This window comes from Tympanuchus pallidicinctus, unplaced genomic scaffold, assembly GCF_026119805.1.
Source record: "Tympanuchus pallidicinctus isolate F22 unplaced genomic scaffold, pur_lepc_1.0 scaffold8, whole genome shotgun sequence".
NCBI lineage: Eukaryota > Metazoa > Chordata > Aves > Galliformes > Phasianidae > Tympanuchus > Tympanuchus pallidicinctus.
In genome coordinates this window covers 15,169,090-15,189,188 of record NW_026294802.1, presented here as the reverse complement: position 1 = coordinate 15,189,188, position 20,099 = coordinate 15,169,090, and the positions used below count along the sequence as shown (strand labels likewise).

Below are 20,099 nucleotides of genomic sequence, written 5' to 3'. Positions count from 1 at the left end.
TTCCTCATTAACACCACTTCAGAAAATGCAGTAGGATTCTCCAGATGACACATTCACTGAACAATCATGACTGATTCTCAAGAGTAGTTTCCATGCGTGGAAGAGGCAGTATTCTATGGAAAACCAGTATATAGTCCTACTCTTAAATTCATAGTATTAAATCCATGCTAAATGTAGTATAATATGTTTACCGTATAATTTGTTGAAGTGGGCTACCTTACATTTGGTATAGCCTAACATTCATTTTGCCACTGTAACCTTTGAGGCTTTTTTAGAGTAGCTTTCTGTGTTCATGTTCCAAGGCTCTGCTTGCCTCATTTTCTTCTGCTCTAACTTCTGTCATGAGACATAGCTTTGTCATGTGGCCATCTGTCAGAGGGCACCATTCCAAGCTGGTTTACCCACTTAGAGTAACATGGCAAGAATAAATTGCAAGCCACTGGGTAGATGAGAGCTGCATGGAGATGGGGTACTTTGGCTGTTTCATGAGCATACTTAAACAATAGTAGAGGAATGATGAAACTTGTGAATCTCTGTGTTCAGTCCAGGTACAGTATGATTTACTGAGAGCAAGGACTCGGGCCTCTCCCTCTCTTCATTCTGCTTTTCCTCTGTTTCCTCTCATCCCACTAATTCTTAGTCTTCAGTCTTCTGGCAGAAGTACACTCCTGATGTAGTCTTCTCTTCCTTCTGCTGATTCTCTCCCAACCCAGCCAGTCCCATTTACTTCCCTCAGTCTTTGCATAAGTCTCACATCTTACTCTGTGGGATCACATGCTTCTGATTCCATTCCTCCTTCATTCCCTGCTCTTGACTTTGAGCCCTACTCTCCGCAACCTGCCAGTTTGCATTCTATCTCCAGCTCCACATTCCCATCCCATTAGCCTTTTTGCTTCTGCTGCCTTCTGCACCAGAGCTTCCCATTTTGCGGTGGAGAAATGACCATGTCCTTTCTTGAGACTTCCTGGGCCTTCAAGGGGATCCCTGACAACTTTGCAGCTTTTGGCTCTGATGCCTAAATCTAAGGCCCAAGAAGAAGCACAGTTGTTGGAATTGCAAAGGATTTAGCTACTAAAATAGAAGAAATCTCTCTGAGAATGTGCAGATTAAAATCCCCTTACCTCCTTGCACAGAGTGACATTTGCTGGTTTTGTGTTAAGTTGCAAGAGAGTGCCTTGGCTAAAATTCTGTTCTGGTCCCATAGCAAACCAGAATATTGTTAGAGTCTTTCAGAGAAGGTTTGCCCAGGATGTTGAGCACTGGCAGAATAATTTTTCCAAGAAAGAGTTTTAAGGAAATGGTTGGACTGCTTTAGCTGAGGTGTTGAACCAAAACAAACAGAAGAGCTCAGCTTGACGTACGTTCTTGGAATTGAAAATTTCAGCCTGATGACATGACAGTAGGACCTTCCTTGCAATTCTTTATACCTGTGGGAATAATCAAGCTGTCTTAATCTATAGATGCTCTTCCAGTCAGTATAAAAGAAACAAGTTGTAAGGAATAGGACTTCATTTTCATTTATAGTCAAACAGAAAATGTGAGCTTCCTGGAGAAGCAAATCAGCATTCTCTTCTCTCTCGCCAGCCTGCTGTCTGCCTATAAACCTTTTTATTGGTGATGCAGTGCTGCTGCAGTGAATCAGGTGTAGGTATTTCTCAAGTTCCCTGAGCCCTGTGGTAGTTTGCTTTGAAGTCAGCCGCCCCACTATGAAGGATGCAGCCACCTTTAAGGAGGAGATGATGCTGAGTCCTCAGAAGTTTGTGCAGACATTTACAACATGCTCAGGCCTTTGGAATACATATGACTGCTTCTGTATCTTAGAAAAAAAATATATTCAAAAAACACTTACTGAACTGCTTTTTAGGGTATGTCAAGTCATAAACACTAAGTGCTTGACAGAGTGACTTTGGCATCCCTGGAAGTGTGAGTGTGCCATAGCTGAGATTCAGTGTGTGTCTTACGCCTGGGCAGCTGCACTGAACTGAAGTGTCTCTGCCTCTGAGTTGGTTGGATTAGAAGCGAGTGCCCTGTCAGCTCCTGTGCCTTATCGTGTGAAGGGCAGCATGTTTACAGTGAAGGACTGGAGGGTGCAATACCTGAGAGCCACTTGAGCTACTTGCCGTACTTTGTGCCAACCCTGCTGAGGAGCCACATTTTGGGCTGTTGACACTAAGTGGCTGCTGTGCAGGGCATATGTCTTCCTAAGCTTCCAGTTGGTACATTTAGATGCTTTTGTATATCCCAATTCAGTCTTCCTTTTAATCTTCTCTCATACAAAATAATCTCTGGCAGTGTAGGGTGTGTTTCTGTGCGAGAGAACTGTGCAAAAAAACAGCTGAACTCCTGCTGGCCATTTGCATAGAAATCAAGATTAGTAGTGCCACTTAAATAATTTTTACGTGGAAATGACTGTGGTTAACATTGTCTGTGTTTAGCTTTTGTCTGTCCAAATTTACAAAGAGCCTGTGATGTCTCAAGATAACTTAGTCCTGAAGATGTCTCCATGGAAACAGAATCTTTGTTTTGTGAAATTTGCTATCTGCTCCCTGGGCTTGTTCCTTGCCACCTACAGTCAGATGGTGCAGCACTCTTGTACCCTCAGCATCCAGCACAGGGAGCAGCTCATACTGACATTTCGTGATTGTAAATTAGGTGAAAACGAATAGCAGCAAAATAAAAAGGATTTTCAGAGAAGAGAAATTCCATGTCTTCACAAGTATCATTAAAGATGAGGAACAAGAAGAACACAGAGAGTGAGGCAAAGCGTGAAGCCTGCAGAAGAAAAATTGCTTCCATTAGAAATGCTTTAGGCTTTTTCCTGACTGCTTTATGGAGAAAAATCTGTACAAACAAGGACGAGTCTCTGCTCTTTTTCCCTTTCTGCCATGATAAGCTGATGGTAGCTACGTGTCTGCTGATTTGGTGGTGAATTGTACTCTGTGATGTAAAATCCTTGGAACTGCCAGTTGAAACCCAGGCCAGCTTGGTAATGTTGAGCAATTTTTTCTGGTTTACTGCTGTTCTGTTGATTTTTATAGGGAGCAGTTGGTTTTCTACAGTTGTCCCTTAGGAAAAACAAAAAAATTTCATTAATTGGGATTGCTATCAGTATTTACAAGAAAAAATGCCAAACTTCTTAAGAAACAGAGCTCCATTCTCTGATCAAGCCTGAAGTGCAAGGTGTCTGACTTTCCTTCCTAATACTTGTGCCATCTTCCTTTCAGATAGAGAACTGCATTCATTACTGACGTCAAATTTCCAAGAAAAAAAAAATCCTTTTCTAACATGCTGTGTATATTTTTCGATCACTGCTCTGTGTTTTTAATGATTAGTGATTTTAATGATATCGCTGTATTGTACAGTGATAATTCAGAATATAGTCGAAATGTACAATTCCTGCCCTTACAACAACAATTTATTTCATTTCTTTTATGTTATTTGCTAATGCTGCGTATGAAATCGTTATCCCTGGCAGGATTAAAGGTTTTACTCTTCCTTGCTAAAATCTCTCGATTAACTTTGCCCACTGCACGCTGTTTCCCTTTGATTCAGGCCAGAGGCATTTGTGTTGGAACATAAACGTTGCATAGCGGAGGGATGCTCTGCCAAGGCTTGGGTGTCTAGGAAGCCTTTCCCTCAAGCTTTAGTTGCAGTCTCCTGCTGTCTGCTAAACTCTTCCAGCAGATTGAAACAGCAGGTAGCGCTGGTTATGCTGCATACTTAAGAGCGTTTTAAATTAGCACATTTTATTTACCATCTTGCGGCTTTCCTTGCTGGCTGTTTGGAGAGGTTGAAAAGATGGAAGGTCGTAGGCAACTTGCTGAATGCTCCTGGTGTCAGCCAGTGCCCATGGTGTGGGAGGAGATGGGAGGTACCAACACCTGCACTGGCACAGCTCTCTGAGCTGCTTTGTAGAATCCTAAACAAGCACTGCTTAGGTGCCCCAGTTTTTTTTAATAGGTTTAAATCATTAATTAAAAGGTTTCTTAGGTCATAGAAGCTTTGCATACACAAATCATGGAAGCAGATCCAAGAGCAGCATGAGTGACCCAGCTACCAGACATAGTGTCAAAGTGTAAACTGATCTTCAGGATTTGGGATTGTAAATAAACTGTCATATGCAACCATACCTAAGGGACAGTCACCCCTTCTCCCTCTGTTGTTGGCAGGGCATTGGGGTAGGATGAAAGACAGCAATTTTCCTATGACCTGCAAAGCAGGGATTGTCTGTTTGGGATGGGGTGGATGTGTTTGACTTCCTTGTGCAAGGAAGGCCAGAGTAGATGAATGGGGTTGGGTTGCAGGATTTGCAGTTTTGCTGTTGTGATTCTTTTGAATACAGAGTACTAGGGAGGCTGGGGATGCTTAGGTTTGGTTACCCAGGTGACACGGGGGTGTGTAGTAATTTTAATTGCTACAACTTTGGGAATGGAAGGGACAAATGTGCTGATAAGATAGTATTCCTAACAAAAAAAAAAAGGATATTTGAATGAAAAATACATTGCCTGAGAAGCACAATTAACACATGTGGTGTGTTATTCAAATTGTTTTTTATTAAAAATGTAATAAGTTGCTGTCTTCTCCTCCTCTAGATTGTTTACTAAACGAAGAGAATTTCTCAGTGAGGTGCCCCAAGCACAAGGTAAGAATCCTCACCTGTATTAGACCTGTTTTTTTTTGCTGTCCTCTTCTGGTATTTAAATCTGCTTTAATAGCTTTATACCTGGATAACATCTGTAATCAGAGGTGCTTTTTTCTTCTGTGGTGCATGCTTGCAGTATATTCTGGGGACACACATCAACTTTAGAAGAATACAGGGAGTTTAAGAAGATAAGTGAAGATTTTGCCATGTCTGTTCAGTCATTCTTTAGATTCTTGATGATATGTTAGAACCAGCTTCTTTTCCTGCCTTCTGTGATAGAACTAAAACGCTGCTCACTGCATCGGTTCAAGTGCTTTGTTGAAACTGTGGTGGTTTATTTTTCTTGGATTTACTGAGGGTGCAAGAAGGAAGAAGTAATAGCTCATGGAAAGGTTTCAACAGCTTTGGGAAAGCTGAAGCATTTAGACTACATCGTGAACCATTGTTGTCTATGTGAAATACCTTGTCCTAGTGTTGTGGTTTAACCCAGCAGGTAGCTCAGCATCACACAGTCGTTTGCTCACTCTCCCCTTTTCCAGTGGGATGAGGAGAGAATAAAAACAAAAAAGCAAAACAAACAAAACCCCAACAAAGTAGAATTCAAGAATTGAGATATACTATTTCCTAAGAGAAAAGCAAAAGGAATATTGTTATGACCATACATATATAGCAAGTGATGTGCAAACAATTGCTCATCATCCCCTGACCAGTGCCCAGCTACCCCAGTGAGCTGAACCCTCCTTCAGAACTCCTTCTGCTTGATGTCATCTGGTATGAAATATCCCTTTGGCCAGTTTCAGTCAGCTGTCCTAATTCAGTTCCCTACCAGCTCCTTGGCCCTTCACTGCGAATAGCCTTGGCTTAGCAAGTAACTATAAGCATCCGTGTGTTACCAACATTGTTTTTGTCCTCAAACCAAAACACAGCATCGTACCAGACGCTCGGAAAAATTCTGTCCCCGCTGAAACCAAGACATCTAGTTAAGTGGTAGCTACTAGACTGAGTCCTTTGATACACGTTTGGCTGCTCTTTGGATCTTGACTCTTCTAAAGACTCATTGTTTCCTGTTTTTGGTAATGGATTCAGCATGATGCTTATGCCTAGAATGTGGATATACTTTGCTGAATGCAGACCAGTGGTGCTGGACTTCTATTGCTCTGTGTGGAAAGAGGAGACATAGCACATATTCTCTTGTGCATATGAGTAATGTGATAAGGATTGGGATTATCCATCCTCTCTCTTGTCCACTAACTTTCCCCTATCCATAAGTGACGTTGCAACTCTGGGACACTGTGGGTATCCGTCCACTGGTTTTAAATGCTCAGGAGTCTCCAGAAAAATGGCTGCTCTTGTGGCCAGTTGGATGGCATATAAATGGTGTGAGAGCATGGATGGCCCATGCTGGAAAATAAATGATAATAGGGAACAATTCAGTTACTCTCATTTAGTCTCCATTTAGTTCTTGTCTGCAGATCTCTGCCTAGAATTAGACTGACATCTGGTGGTCTTTTGTCTTCGCAGATTATCTTTAATCTGTCTTTTGTAAACATAAAATAATTAGTCTCATAGTGCTTTCTAGATTTCTTACCACAATATGATGTATTTAGACAGACGTATTTAAAATGTGCTGGAAGATTCTGGAAGCAGTGAGTCTGTGATCCAGAACTGGCCTACTTTTATCATATTAAAGAAAATAACGTACTCTGTGCAATTGTGGAGGTGATGTTGAAAATTTACAGCACGTTTAAATGGATGTATTAATGCTGCAGTGAGCCTGCAGGTCTCCCCAAACGAAAATTGAAAGGGTGAGCTCCCTTTACTGTGGAATGCAACAGCATAAGTGCCATCTGCTGCCCGGCTTTGGATACCTGCCTGTAGAGAACAGGAAGATGACGTCTTTGAGAACTCTTTTATTTTCGGTGCCTACTGCCTGAAGGGAAAGACAGTTCTGGAGTTTTTCTTATCTGGCTTGGGTCACCAGTGCTTGCATTGGTGATGCCCAGACCATGAAAGGAAAAAACTACTTGGGGGAATCCAACTTCTGGAGATGATAGTGAAAAGGCACATCGGTTTCTGAAGTAATCTTGGGGAACAGGAGGGGGTAGACTGCTAAATATGTTGATTGAGGTACCTCATGAAGCAATAAAAGTTGTGGATTTTGCTCAGAACTGTTCCACTTCCACACCTGCTGTGTTGCTTTCAATACAGAAATTCAGCATCAGCAACTTTTGACACTGCACTTTGTTGTCATTTGCTTAGTAAATACACAAATCATTTGCAGTCAAGCAGGGAGTTTTTATTTATTTTTTTATTTTATTTTGCCTGTGTGTGATTCAGCCCTTGCTCTGTGACTCACTGAGCATTTCTGGCAGCATACAATATTGCCCTGCTCTTTTTATTGTAGTAATTGGGAGGGGGAGTTCCAGCCAGTTGTAAGGTGGGGCCAGAAAGGCTGAAAGCGACTGCTTTAGAGTGACTGGAAAACAAATTACATCAGTTCTTCTGCAAACTATGAACATGAGCAACTGAAAGGAAAAGACACTTTAGATGAGGCCATTTAAAACCAGGCTATTAGGTAGCAGCAGTTGAACATTAGTAGCTAATTAGTAGCTGTCTAATATCTCACTCCTCTGTTCTTTAGTTAATGGGTGGAAGAGCTAACTTCATAAATCCACTGACACTCAGTGAGTGCCCAGTATAGTGCTTCTTAGCCTTTTTTCAGTCCGTGCCTCACGTCGGTAAATACACCTCATCATAATAAGTGGCTCCCAGAGAGTAAAGGTGCTTCTTGCCTCATTAACTGCGCTTAACACTTCAGGCATAAGCAAGCTGTGTCCAGAGGGACCTATCCTGCCTTTCCCTATGTTCCCCAGTGGGCTTTCCCATTTCCTTCTGTCAGCATTGATGCTTCAACCATCCATGTCCTGAATGTGCTACTTTTGCAAAATAGCAGCTTTTATCGCAGGGAAAATGCTGTGTGAAAGCTAATCATCTTCTGAAGGGTTCTGCTTCCACTCACAGAGCCAGCTCACTGTGCTGCATCAGAGTCAGTGCTGTTTGCAACAGACCTGGTGAGGATGCAAAAGCAGAGAAAGGGAAGCGCAGGGGATGAGATGCCTCACCTTTTGGTGGCACTGCAGTCTTAGATCGTCTTAAGCTATCCGTGGGCAGTTTTAAGTGGTGTTGCTAAGTTCATTCTACCTTTCTGTGTTAAATTCTATGTTTCTTAACCAGGCTTCCATGTCCCAAACTCTTTACTTTTGCAAATTTACCTGCTTTAGGGAAAACTCTGTCTGAAAATCTGTGTCTGGTTTCAATACTGACTTCTCTTTCTCTCTCTCACTTTCTGTATGTTCACTTTCCCTACCCCTGTCTTCCTTTTCTCCCTTGTTTTCTTTTTCCTCCTCCTTTTGGCTTGCTGGTTTGTCAGCCCCTCCTTCCTTGCTCTCTTCCCTCCTTGCAGAACAAGATGGTGAAAGGCAGCCTCAGCACAGAGCAGTCGGAGCGGGGGTGAGGGGGGAAGTGTACTCCTGGGAATGGAAATAAAAGCAAGCACAGGTGAGTTGGGGAGAGCTTCCAGTTTCCACCTGCTTTCTCCTGTGGCTCCTTTACCTGCAGTGCTCTTCCCCACTTCTGAGAGATAACATGGTGATCTCATGTACGTGCCGCAAATCTGTAATTACTAACTTTGGTTTTCTTTTTTTCCTTCTGCAATCTGTTCAGGCTAGTCACTTCGGGGTTTTTTGTACACAGCAGTTCCTTCTGCGTAGTGATGAGAGACAAAGCTTGTTGCAGCTGCCCTATTGCTCTCCCAGCTAAGCCAGTGGCAAAAATCTCCTTTAATATCACGCTCTTAACAATCTTTTTTCTTAAGTGACTGGTAGTTAATAAGTTTCTGGTTTTGTTTTGTTTTTGCTTTTTTCCAAGTTCATCGGTGTCTTTGTGAGAAAGGATCAATGATACCAATGAGTCCAAGATTACTACAATCTTGGTTTACCTGTTTTCCAGAAATGTAAATATAGGGATAAGTGTATTGATCTTATCAGGAGTGCGTTCTATTTTCAGGATAGCATTTTTCTTCATTTTTGTGGGTGAGAGAAGGCCGAGCTGTATCCCCAGGTGACCACAAATTCAACTTCCTAATGTTTCTTCCAATTCCTTACAGCTCTGCCCTCTGTATCCAAGGTAGCTGTAGAAGTGTTTGGTCAGCATAAGCCAAAAGGGCTATGGGAGGCAGCAGCTCTGTTCTTGTGCCCCAACACCCAGCTGCTCTTCCCTTCAGCCTCCCTCTTTATCTAGCCCATGGGCGTCCAATGTTTTGGCTTGCCTGGACAGCACTGTGTGAATAGGAATTGTCTTGGGCCACATATATGTAAATTGCTCTGAAGGTAATATTTTCTGTTTATTTACATGGAAAATACAAGAGATACAGAGAGCACAGCAGCTGTTTGGTAGAGCAAATTCTCAGAGCTACAAAACACTATTTTTCAACATAGTCATCACCATTAGCTCTGCATTTTTGCCAGTGATGAACAAGAGCCTACATGCCATGCTCATCAAAACCTGCTCCAGCAGAGGAGCAACACCCACTGCCCCATAAACATTCAGTAAACATTAGTGAATGTCAGTGTAACTTTTTCCTCATGGAGGAATTCAGTGATTCACCTTTGCTTCATACACACTTCCGTGTCAGACACCAATTTGTCAGACTGCCCCTCTGCTGTCCTCTGTCACACAGCAACAAAACCTAAGGGAGTATTGGTGGGAAGGTTCACCTTCTACTGCCATACCATTAACATCCACCTCTGACATTGTGGGCCAATATAATAAAACAGGAGGCATTACTTTCAGAGCTGCCCTCATAAAATACAAGTAACAAAACAGTTTTTAATATTTTTCTTAAAACAATTTCAAAAAGAGAGGAACAAAAACATAAGACTAATGGGATATGTGACTTTGTGAAATGAATGCATCGCCCTGGTTCGATGGCAGTGGTTGCAGTTCATAGTGAGGTCTCAAGATACTCATCAGAGATTTTCTGAAGAAATTTTACACTTCCTCTAGTTCATCCTTGACAGTAGTTGTTCAGAATGTGTGTACTGCCAACAAGTGATGACATGAATACGGTGTGATTGTGAAGCAAAGGATATTTCTCTCTGGTAAGAGAGGGATTATGAAGGTCTGGTGAAAAGACACAGATTCTGGAGTTGAATATCTGATTGCAACTGTATATGTTCTGTTTGAAAATTTGCAGGTAATGTATTTAGATCAACTCAAAATAATGTTGCAGACTTCTTTTTTTTTTTGCAATCTTGAAACCTGTTTTCAAATTCCTATATCAAAATGAAAAGCTCAGCCGTGTATTCTTCACTGCTTGGAGCCCTGTGTTTAGCCAGTATATCCAAATGCATACTGGTATTTGCTGTTGAGCCAACACTGCACAGCACTACCCTTCCTGTGCCCTGCTTTTGGTTGACACAACCTTCATAATAACATTCTGACAGTTTGGTTGCTGCAGAGCAATGGGGGCTGTGCCTGGGGCCACTCTCAGGGAAGAGCTGCCTCCTTTGTAGCGCGGGGCAGGAGGTGGCCACGTGCAGCCCATTGGCCGTGAGTTGGTTGGATGTGCTTGCTCTCACCCAAGTCTTCAGGAGGCCATGTGTGAACTTGGTCAGATATTTGATGTCTGAAAATTGTGTTTTGCCATATTAGTGTATCAGTTTGAATCCTTTTCTTAATCTGATTTGCTGTATGTCTGCAGTGAGAAGGGAGTAGCACGGAGGTGGCAATTAGAGCGGGTATGATGAGGATGGGGTTTCTTATTTCCATCAAGTACGTTGCCGTGTGGTGGCAGCAGGGAGGTCTAGATGAAATAATGATTTCAAATTAGTTCCTCTTGGCATACTTTCCCATAAACTCTAGTTCCAAAAAATCTTCTGACTCCATTTCAGTGCTCCAGGTGCATTTCTTGCTTAGCTGGCCATTTCTGTCTTTTTGTTGCAGCACTACAGGTGTAGTCACTGTTTCATGTCTGCCGTCTAGCCTGATTTTAACAATCCCTTTCCCTCACCACCATTTTACTGCTTCCAAATCACCTTTGTCACTTCATAATCTTACTTGTTTCTCCAATTAAATAACTGGAAAGAGCTTTTAATGTTGTTTTCTGTGAAGGACGAGGGGTTAACTAGAGAATTCTGGTTCTTCTGTGTAGTAGCAGAAGACAGAAATTGCCTTCTCCGTGATGATTTTTGAAGGTAGGTTTTTAAGGAGCTAATGAATATTAATGTGTTGCAGAGACCTTTGTGCAGCTTTGTCTTCCGCATCATTTTCCTTCATTCTTTTTTTTTGTGGATCATAGGCATGTATTGGCTTAAGACCTTGCAAGCTGTGGAATCTCAGCACTATGTTCACTGCATGGTATAAACATCTCTCTAAGGCATTTCTTCCCGATTCTACTTTGGCCTCAAGTAGTTCTTACCTAAAGGTCCTGTTTAACCTCCTCCCTGGGGGGCTGAGAATGTCTTAGAGGTTCGTTTATGCAGCCTGACCTTGTATCCCAAAGCAAAAACCATGCAAATCCAAAAGATACAGTTCTTAAAAAAAGATTTGCTGTATTACGACGGCAGTTAACAAGGTTTAGAGGAGCACTCCTGGTAGAAGAGCAGCTGCCATTCCACTGACCTTGCTGTCAAGATAAAAGGGGCAGTCAGCTGTTAGATTATTGGGCTACTTTGTCTTGGTTCACTCCTAGGCCCAGCAAGTTAGGAAAAATCATGCGTATTGGATAACATCCAGGCAAGTCAGTGTATTCTGTCTCTGATTGTTGCTTCTTTCTCCCTGAGCCAGTTGCCTCTAGAACATTTGGATCACATCCAGATCTGGAGAGTGACTGTTGGAGAGGGTCTGGTGCTCTGGAACCTGTCCAAGAATGGGGAAGGGCTCTGTGTGGTGAGCCTGATTTCTCCCTGAGCCGGTGCCTAATGCTCTGGATTGATTCCAGGCATGGGCAAGCAGCCCTTGTATGGCAGCCAGAGACAGCACTGCGGCCTTGACACTCCTTCAGTGCAGACTCACAGTTGCACAGTAATGAACTCCACAAAGGTCAGCTGCCTGAACCTCCCTCCTTTCCTCCCGAGTTCCAACTCCATGGCTTGCCTGTCTGGTTTTCACATGCAATTGCTTGACCTTCTCCACTGTATGAGGGGGTGTTATCAGCCAAGAGGTAGGCTGGCTGGGTTGCAATCTAATTGGTATACTGATAATCAGAAGGGCATTGATTTCTGCATCACATTTGAGCTCGTGGGTAATTGCCAGCTATACATAAACATGGATGCTACTTTACTCACATGCACACCTCCAATGCTATTAGCTGCTTTTTGTATGTGTCACATTGTCAGCTTTTTTTTTTTTTTTACCCAAAGCTCACTGACTGGTAAGGAGGGTTTTATACAAGCTACATCAAAGTGTTAACCTTTCTAAATAAATCAGCTGCCGCTGGGCCTCACTTGTGCTGTGGGAGAAGGGAAGAAAGGAATTCATTATTTCAAGCTTTGCTTTTTCGACAGTGCACATTAAGAATGAGAACTGTGGCTCAGTGAAATTAAATTTTAATTTTATCTGAAGTTCCTCTTTTGAACACCTTACTGAACTCCTGGAGTTCATTCTCTCAGCTCAGAATCTCATGACAGGGAGAGTGAGTACGCCAAGTGCTTGGACATTCCCATGCATGTCTTGAAAGACGACATGAGCATCATTTGTCCATGAACTTTTGCCTCCACAACTTTGCCATTAGAACAACTACTAACTAACTAAATGAATAAATACCACTTTACCTGCAGCTAGCTTAACTGTAGCTCTGCCTTTTGCTGATGAAATCCAGCTGTGTCAAGAACTAGATTCCTGTGGCTGATCACGTAGTATCAATACCAATTTCATTATCTGAGTCATTTTCACTGAATACTGTCTGAGTGGCAGTGTGGTGACCTGTATGAAAATCTGTGGGTCCAAATCCTAAGGGATGGTGTGGTGTCCCAAAGCTGTCATTGTATTTGATCATGCTTGGCCACTTTGCAGTTTTCAGAGTCAGGAAGAGGACTGAACATGAGGTGAGCAAGCTCCTTTCCCACTGCTGGAAGTTTGAAAGAGCTGAATTGGGTGTGGGTAGCTCTGCCCTTGTGGGTTCCTCTCTAGCTGGGCTCTGTCATTTTGTGCTGGTTGTTTAACCGATGCTTGTTGTTACTTGGATTTGCTTTCAAGAACTACTTACCATTGTACTTGTGTCCATTTTAGTCCACAAACCCAGAGCTCTGGGTGCTGCTGTTGTGGGCTGCTGAATATGTTCCCCAGAATGTGAGGAGAGCGTTGGCAGACCAAGGCAATGGAACCTTCCTGCATATTACTGGTTTCACTTTGTTTTTCAGGTTAGGCTGTTGAGATAAAAAGCGGTGGACATTCATGACTGAATGGAATCTCTCCCACTGTGCAGCCATGCCCCCTCTCGACGTGCCTGCCAATGCCAGCACTTCCTTCATCAATTCTTACATCACACTCAAGACCGATGACATCACAGAATTTGACCAAGGAGTCTGAACCAGCTGTTTCCATGGACACAATCTCCATAGTGACAGTGGGAAGGGGAGGGGGAAAAAGGAAACAGGTGGGGGGAACTAAAGAGGGAGGGATAAATATATATATATATAAAGATCTATTTTTTAGTCTTGAAAGACTTTGTTTTAAATGAAAGGTGCGCTATCCCTTTTGATGCTTTTGATTAAAATTAACGAAAACCCAGATAAATTTAAAAAGAACAAATTTGTAGCTGAAGTAAATACTAGATCCAAAATCAGGCAAGGCTTATGGAGCCTAACGTTTGGCAGGAAAGAACAGTGGTACTGGGAGCAGTCTGGACTGGATTTGTCTCCCTTCCTCTTGCCTTCTTTCTTTCTCACAACATCCAAGGAAGTCCAATTTTAAAAGGAAAACAAAATCACAGGATAACTTGTTTGTAGGGTATGGGAGGAAGGTTTGAACGGATGCAGGTGGTGGGGCGTTTTTCCTTTGTGTGTGTGGGATAGGGAGGTCATAGTTTTAAGAAACACTGTGTCGATAGTAGGAGCTTGATAAACATCTGAAGGCCCTTAGGTCACCTGGCTCACAAAGTAAGAGGAAACTGCCGTTTGCTTAGCTCATGCACACAAGTGTACACTTCCTACATGTGCTAACTACCTGTTGGAGAAAGGAGCAGCTGCCCTCTGCAGCACGCAGCCCAGGCTGTAGCCAGGAGCTGCCTTTGGCACTGGGGGCAGCGGGGAGGTGTGCTTTACCTGCCAGACTGGGGAGCTGGGAAGGAAGTCTGAATGCTGGTGGAACCAGTGTGTTTTCAGAGTGGTCACAAAATCCACTTAGCCCTTTTTTTGTTTTATGTTTTGCTTTTCCAGGAGGAGGAAGAAGGAATGTCAGTGCAACAGGCTACACGATGTGGTTATTTGTTGTGGGTTTCTTTGTAAATTATGTAACTGTAAACATTTGGGTTTAAGAAACATAAAACAAAAAAAAAAAAAAAAAAAACCCACAGTTTTTTTCTTATTAAGGCCTTAAGAAAGGGGTTAGTGCATCTTTCAGGGGTCACTCTGCCATGGGAATAAAATAGCTGTTTCACAAACAGTTTTATATAAAAAAAGCTTAAAAAAAACACACAAAAAAAACTAATAAACTTCATTTTAACCTTATCTCCTTTTGTTTTGTGCGAACTTGATTTGTTTAAAAGGACAGAGACACTATCTGCTGCTTTTTTGTTTCTTTGCCTTCATCAGTTCTGCCTTCAGCGATGACCTTCTGAACTGGCCCAGCAAGAGGAAGACCGCAAAAGCTTTTTAAAATAAAAACTTAGAATTTGTTTGATGCTCCAAGATAACAAGCCAATGACTGGATAAACTTTGTGTTTGCGTGAGATGGTATTTCACCGATTCACTGACTTCTTTCACTCATAGGATGGTGGCATATCCTAGTGATAACAGCGTGGTGTTTACTGGGAAGTCACTATAGATAGGGATCTAACCAGCATGATTTGGATAAAAAAAGTGGGGTTGATATTGTGGGGAGGGAAGAATTATTTTAAAAAGTTATGTACTGGATGCTTGCTCAGCTACTCGCATTTTGGAGTATTCAGCACATAAGAAATAGTATCTATGATAGCTCATATTAAGATATCTATTTTAACTCTATTTTTAAAAGATCGATTTAAAGATTTGGGAGATCATTTGGCAGTTATTTATTTCTAGAAGTTGCTACTTCTGCTGACAAGAATTTGGAAAGCAAGGGCAGTCTTCTGCTCGCTCCTTTCCCAGTAGCAGCTACTGACGTTAGTATGTCCTTCTACATTAAGAAATAGACCTGTTGTGATAAATGTCACTAATGTGTCCTGAACTGGTGCTGAAAATATTTAACTGCTGGTGTAGTCAGAAAAATCATTTTTAGCATAGTTAATGTGATTGAGTAAATGACTTCTTTTCAACTGAATAAAAAAAATTTTTTTTTTCCTAGTGTCTGTTCTATTCTACCTGTTTTGAAAAACAAAACAAAATACATAAATGGAGTTATTTCATTGAGGAATCAGCTTTGTGGTACTACACCAGCAGCAGGAGACTGGTAAAACTGGTGGAATTTATGTTTTTGGCTCTTCGGGGTGGTGTTACAGCCGAGGAAGGTTTTGGGGTCGGTGGGAGCCGGGAGTCTCGGAGGGTTTTCCTATTGCTCCTCTTGGCAGTAGCTCCTTGTGCACCACGGATGAAGAGCAGCAGAAGTCATATACATCCAAAGAACAAACGGTACCACACTGGACTCCAATTGGGAAGTGTTTTGAACCCATCTCATTAGCTTCCACGTGGCCCTTTGTCAGTACTGCTGTCAGAAGTAAGGGCCGTGTTCCCCCCAGCAGAGGCCCTACGAGTCGACCATCTGCACGGCAGTTGGAGCCTTTACAGGAAACAGAGCTGCAACGATTCTCTAAAACCAAGCTGGAAGGAATCTTAAAATAATGTTTAATGCCTTCTTGGGAGGACTTGGATACGATCCAGAGCAGTCATAAAATCCACTTGGAAATAAAAATCTCTTGGATCAGAAGCTATAAAGTGCCTAAGTGGATTCTGAAAGCCATGAACAAAATGTTTACGAGCTCTATTCTGCAAAAGCGATGGGAGCCTGATGCCATGGATATGTTGGAGTTGAAAGAAAGGGAGAAAGATTTGGAAATCTTGGCTAATTTAGAATTTGTGAAGCAGGAATGACCTGCAGCAGAACTGTAAAATGTGGAGATTGTATCAAGAAGAAAATCAGCAACCTGCAAGCAGCTTGGGAATTACCTGCTTGGATGAGGAAATGAACTAGTGGGAGTTTGGATAAAGCAGCTCGTTTTCCAAATGTTTCTCCAAATGATCTCTACAATGAGAGAAACTAGCACCAGCTTACTGGGAAATGATGGTTCGACAGCATTTCCAAAGTGAGTAGTTGTTTAAAAATGAACATTTTGACAGCTAACTGGAGTAAACCAACACTGCTGAACATGGTCAAAGAAAAGGATGTGGGATTTTCTGTGTTGTTTTTTTTTTCCCCCCCCCCCTAAAAGGATGTGCAACAGATGAAGTATGCAAAGGATTTCTATAAATATGAGCTGATGAGGGTTCAGCTGGAGGCCAGGAGGATAAAACTCCTGCAGGGATTGATGGTCGATGTAGGATACATACAACACGCATATTGTGAAACCAGGAGCTGCTGATTTATTCATCGTGGACTTTCATAGCAAATGACATCTACACTTGGAAATCCAAGGCACAGTCTAACGTGGAGTTTATAATGAGATTGTGCACCACAGAAGGAAGGCTGCAGAAGGTGATGGTCATCTCTGCTCAGCAGAGTAAACGACAGTGCAATGACTGGGGATTTTATCTGGGTTTGTGATGCTCTTGAACCTTTGGAATTAGAACACACTAGCTAACACCAAGCTCAAGAAGTACTTTGAGTGGGACATGAGAGGGTGGGGAAGAGAGCTGTGAAGGTAATGGGCAGCTCTGGTGTTGTGACTGTTTAATACACTGTACAGTCTGTAATCATTGAATCATTAAGTCAGGAAAAGACCACAAAGACCATTTAGTCCAACTGTCAATCCACTGCTACCATGCCCCACTAGGTGTACATAATAAAATGTACATAACTAATGTGCATAACTGTAGAGACAGCAGGGGGAAAGCATTCTGGGACAGTCTGGTTAATAACTCACCAGTAATTGCATATGGTATCCTGAGTGCAGTGGTTGTCTTGGGCACAGCGAAGTACTTGCTTAGCGGGGCATGGGTGGTTTGTCTGATCTTTGTGCCAGCTTACCAGACTGGACAGAAAAGCAAGCCTCCATCTAAAAGTGTAGAAAGCTGAATGCAGATACCAGATCTTCAGATCTACAGGCTGGCTGTGTGGTTGAGGATAAATGGATCAATTATAATTGGTCTGAATTTTACTATTATTAACAATTAAAAGTTTTGTGAAAAAAGCAGGTGTACGGGTAATCCAGGTTTAGTTATAGGTCTAGAAAATACCAGGGTGTGGTTATTCTTTGAGGTTCTGCTGACCTTCCTGTGAGAAGCTGAAAGTGTTGCAACCTGAGGGTTGGGTTAGAATTCTCTGTATTGTGGAACAAGGTGAAATTCTTATTGGTCTGCGGTAGTGAACTTGTAACGAACATCTTGGGTTTGGTTTTGTCTGAGAGCTACTACAGCGTACTGTGAACAAGGTAATTCAGCCAGTTAAGCAGAAGACAGAAGTAACTCCTGGAATGTTGCAGGAGACCAGCAGCTCATAAGCACTTTCTGTGCCAGTTTGATACGCATCACTGAAGAATCGTTTCCAGAGTGATGAGATTCTACTTACAGTCTAAAGATCAATGGAACAGTTGCAGACAATACAGTTGTACACAGATGTTTATTTATTTCTCTGCCTGTAGATTTGGTCAGATGCAAAAGTTTCACTTTGCTGTCCTACTGAAAATGTACCAGGTGGCTACTTAGTCTTTTTGTGGGATTTCATTTCTTAAGTGGAACCAATATGCCAGTTTGCACTTCCACCGAAAGGGGCCTGAACTGAAGGGAAGCACTGCTTGTCTGCTCACTTCTTTCATGAGGCCATGTTCACAGCTGAGATTGCTTCCCTTTCTTCATTGATCTGGAGAGGTTTCTTGTAGTCCATTGCTTAACTCAGTTTCACTGCTGTGGTTTCAAGATTTTGGCCTTCAGAAATGCTAATGCTGCTCCACAGCCATAGAGAAAATTATTAAGAACTCTTCAGCCCATAGCAAACCTCCTGTGATGGAAATCTTCCACTTTAGCTGGGGGATCAGGACTCAAACTGGTGAGATACTCATCTGCTTGACAAAACCCATACACACTTACTCCTGTACTGTACATGAATATATGCAGTTTATCTGCCAGTGCTGCATGCAGTCCATCACTGGCTTTTGGCTTGAAACTATACCTGCTAATAACCAAACCCCGAGATCACAGGGCATGGGGATCTGTGCTGGCTGTGAGACGTACCATGACAGTGGTTCCCTGAATTGTATTGAAATGACTTCAGTCTCACATCTTTCAGTGGGGAGCAGCAAAAATGTCCAAGATATCTGAGAGGGAGCTGGGAGTCATTCTGCTAGAGAGAAGCACAGCATTATATAGGTATGTCTGCACTACATAGCAAATGGATTCCCCTGGGCTGACACTAATTGATCAAAGAAGTGTCACCACATTGAGTGGTTTTATTAAAAAAGGATAAGCCCTTATGTACACTTTATAGCATTCATAGTAGGGAAACAGAATTGGACTTCCATCACCAGGAATATATTTCTGTCTCTAGAGTGGTGACATCACTTGATTCTTACACACAAGAGGTTATTTTGAGGATGTTTTGGTGCATCCATTGGCATTACCATGAACAGTTATTATATTAAGCTGACTGTGGGTCATATGACTGTCCTTCCATTTGTAGTCAGCAAGAAGAAGCACGGGAAAGCAGACTAAATCTGTTTTTCAAGTGTTGTATGAGGAAACTAGGAATTGCAAGTGGAAACGGGTCTAAAAATGAGTCAAGACTGTGTAGAAGGAGAAAGAAACTACAGTTTAACATAACCCATCTTTGTGTAATGTCTTGGCTGCATGGAGCCGAGGTAAGGACGTGGCTGTATGAAAAGGGTGTTAGAGTCTGGCTGCTCAGCGGGTGCCTTGTTTTGCTAAAACTTCTGAGGAGAAACTGCCAAGTGTCCAGGTGATGAATGGCAAAACCATAACCAACCATTTGGAAAAGAATCCGGAGAGCTGCACTCAGCAGGAAAATAAGTACGGCTGATGGAGGCATGTCCAGTAAGCAGGAGCAGAGGGCAAACGGAATGAAGCCATTTTGCATACTCTAACCTGTTTGCCAGGGCTGTCTATGGTTCTCCTCCAACTGTGCAACGTTCCTGGCTTCATTGGATAAGAAGACACACTGGGAGAGGAACCAGCTCCCGCAGTTGTGACTGCAGCTGCAGTCTTGAAAAGGGCACTGATGGCTGCTGTCACCACGGCCTACTGTTGCTGCTACAGAACTCACTTTTACTGAAAGCAAGAGCAGCGTGTTGTCACAAGATCCAAAAGGACTTGAAAAAGATGCCGCTACAGCAGATAAATAAGCATTCCTTATTAGAAGTATGAAGAAGTATAAGAAGTATTTCTTAAAAAGGCTCTGCTGTCTGGATTATCCAAGTTTGTTTGTTCTTCTCAGAGCACAGATACGTTATCTTGCTCTTATGAAACCAGTTTATAGCAGCCCACAATCAGTGCAGAAAAGGAAGGCTGATTCCACATCTGCTAAGGTCAAGGTCTGTGCTGAGCTGTGCAATGGGGCACTGAGGTAGGCACAGGAAAACCAAAAGAATGTGTGCCTCTGTGGGGCCACGGAATCCATGTGCTGTTCTGGTGAAAAGTGTTGGGTTTCCAGAGCTTCATGTAAGCTTATTAAAAGGGCTGATTGTGCTGGAGAGAGAGACTCTAAATACCAATTCTGGAGAAAGAGAGATTTGCCCCTTAATTCTTTTCAGCATTTATTGGAGTTGCTTGGGATCTGAGAGTAGCTGATCAAAACCAAGAGCAAACAAAAACTATTCCTAAGCTGTAGTCAAGTGCTTAATGAAATACCTGGGAGAGTTTTCTTTTATAGTCCTTCAGGATGCAAAGCAAAGGAACAGCTGGGCTGTTCTGAGCAGCATCTTCCCCTAGCAATTTGCAAAAGCCCTCTGACCTTCCTCTTTCTTCACTAAGTGCGTCAAGGAAATACAGCTTCACTTTTTAAGAATACATGAACTCCTGATGTGTAAGCTTATACCTCCATCTGTAAATGTATCAGCTTAGGTGTTCAACAGCTGGGGAAAATTGAGTAATGTTTT

The 20,099-nt window shown here is 42.4% G+C and overlaps 1 protein-coding gene and 1 long non-coding RNA gene across 9 annotated transcripts in view; one reads left to right on the top strand and one right to left on the bottom strand.

The window, feature by feature from the left end:
* TCF20 (transcription factor 20) overlaps positions 1–14,370 on the top strand; it is a 116,130-nt gene extending 101,760 nt beyond the window's left edge. For 5 of the 8 annotated variants that reach the window (XM_052668369.1, XM_052668368.1, XM_052668375.1 and 2 more), the window contains 3 exons: positions 4,593–4,642; positions 8,073–8,200; positions 13,063–14,370. In XM_052668369.1, the coding sequence (XP_052524329.1) occupies positions 4,593–4,642; positions 8,073–8,156 (134 nt within the window). In that variant the 3' untranslated portion in view covers positions 8,157–8,200; positions 13,063–14,370. The remainder of the gene's footprint in view (positions 1–4,592; positions 4,643–8,072; positions 8,201–13,062) is intronic. The other 3 variants (XM_052668372.1, XM_052668373.1, XM_052668374.1) reach the window with 3 other exon arrangements.
* On the bottom strand, positions 8,715–19,363 carry LOC128073464 (uncharacterized). Its single transcript, XR_008202721.1, has 2 exons — positions 16,917–19,363; positions 8,715–13,068 (listed from the first exon to the last, which is right to left on the bottom strand). It is a non-coding gene; the product is annotated as an uncharacterized LOC128073464 (long non-coding RNA).
* Positions 19,364–20,099: the final 736 nt, after the last annotated feature.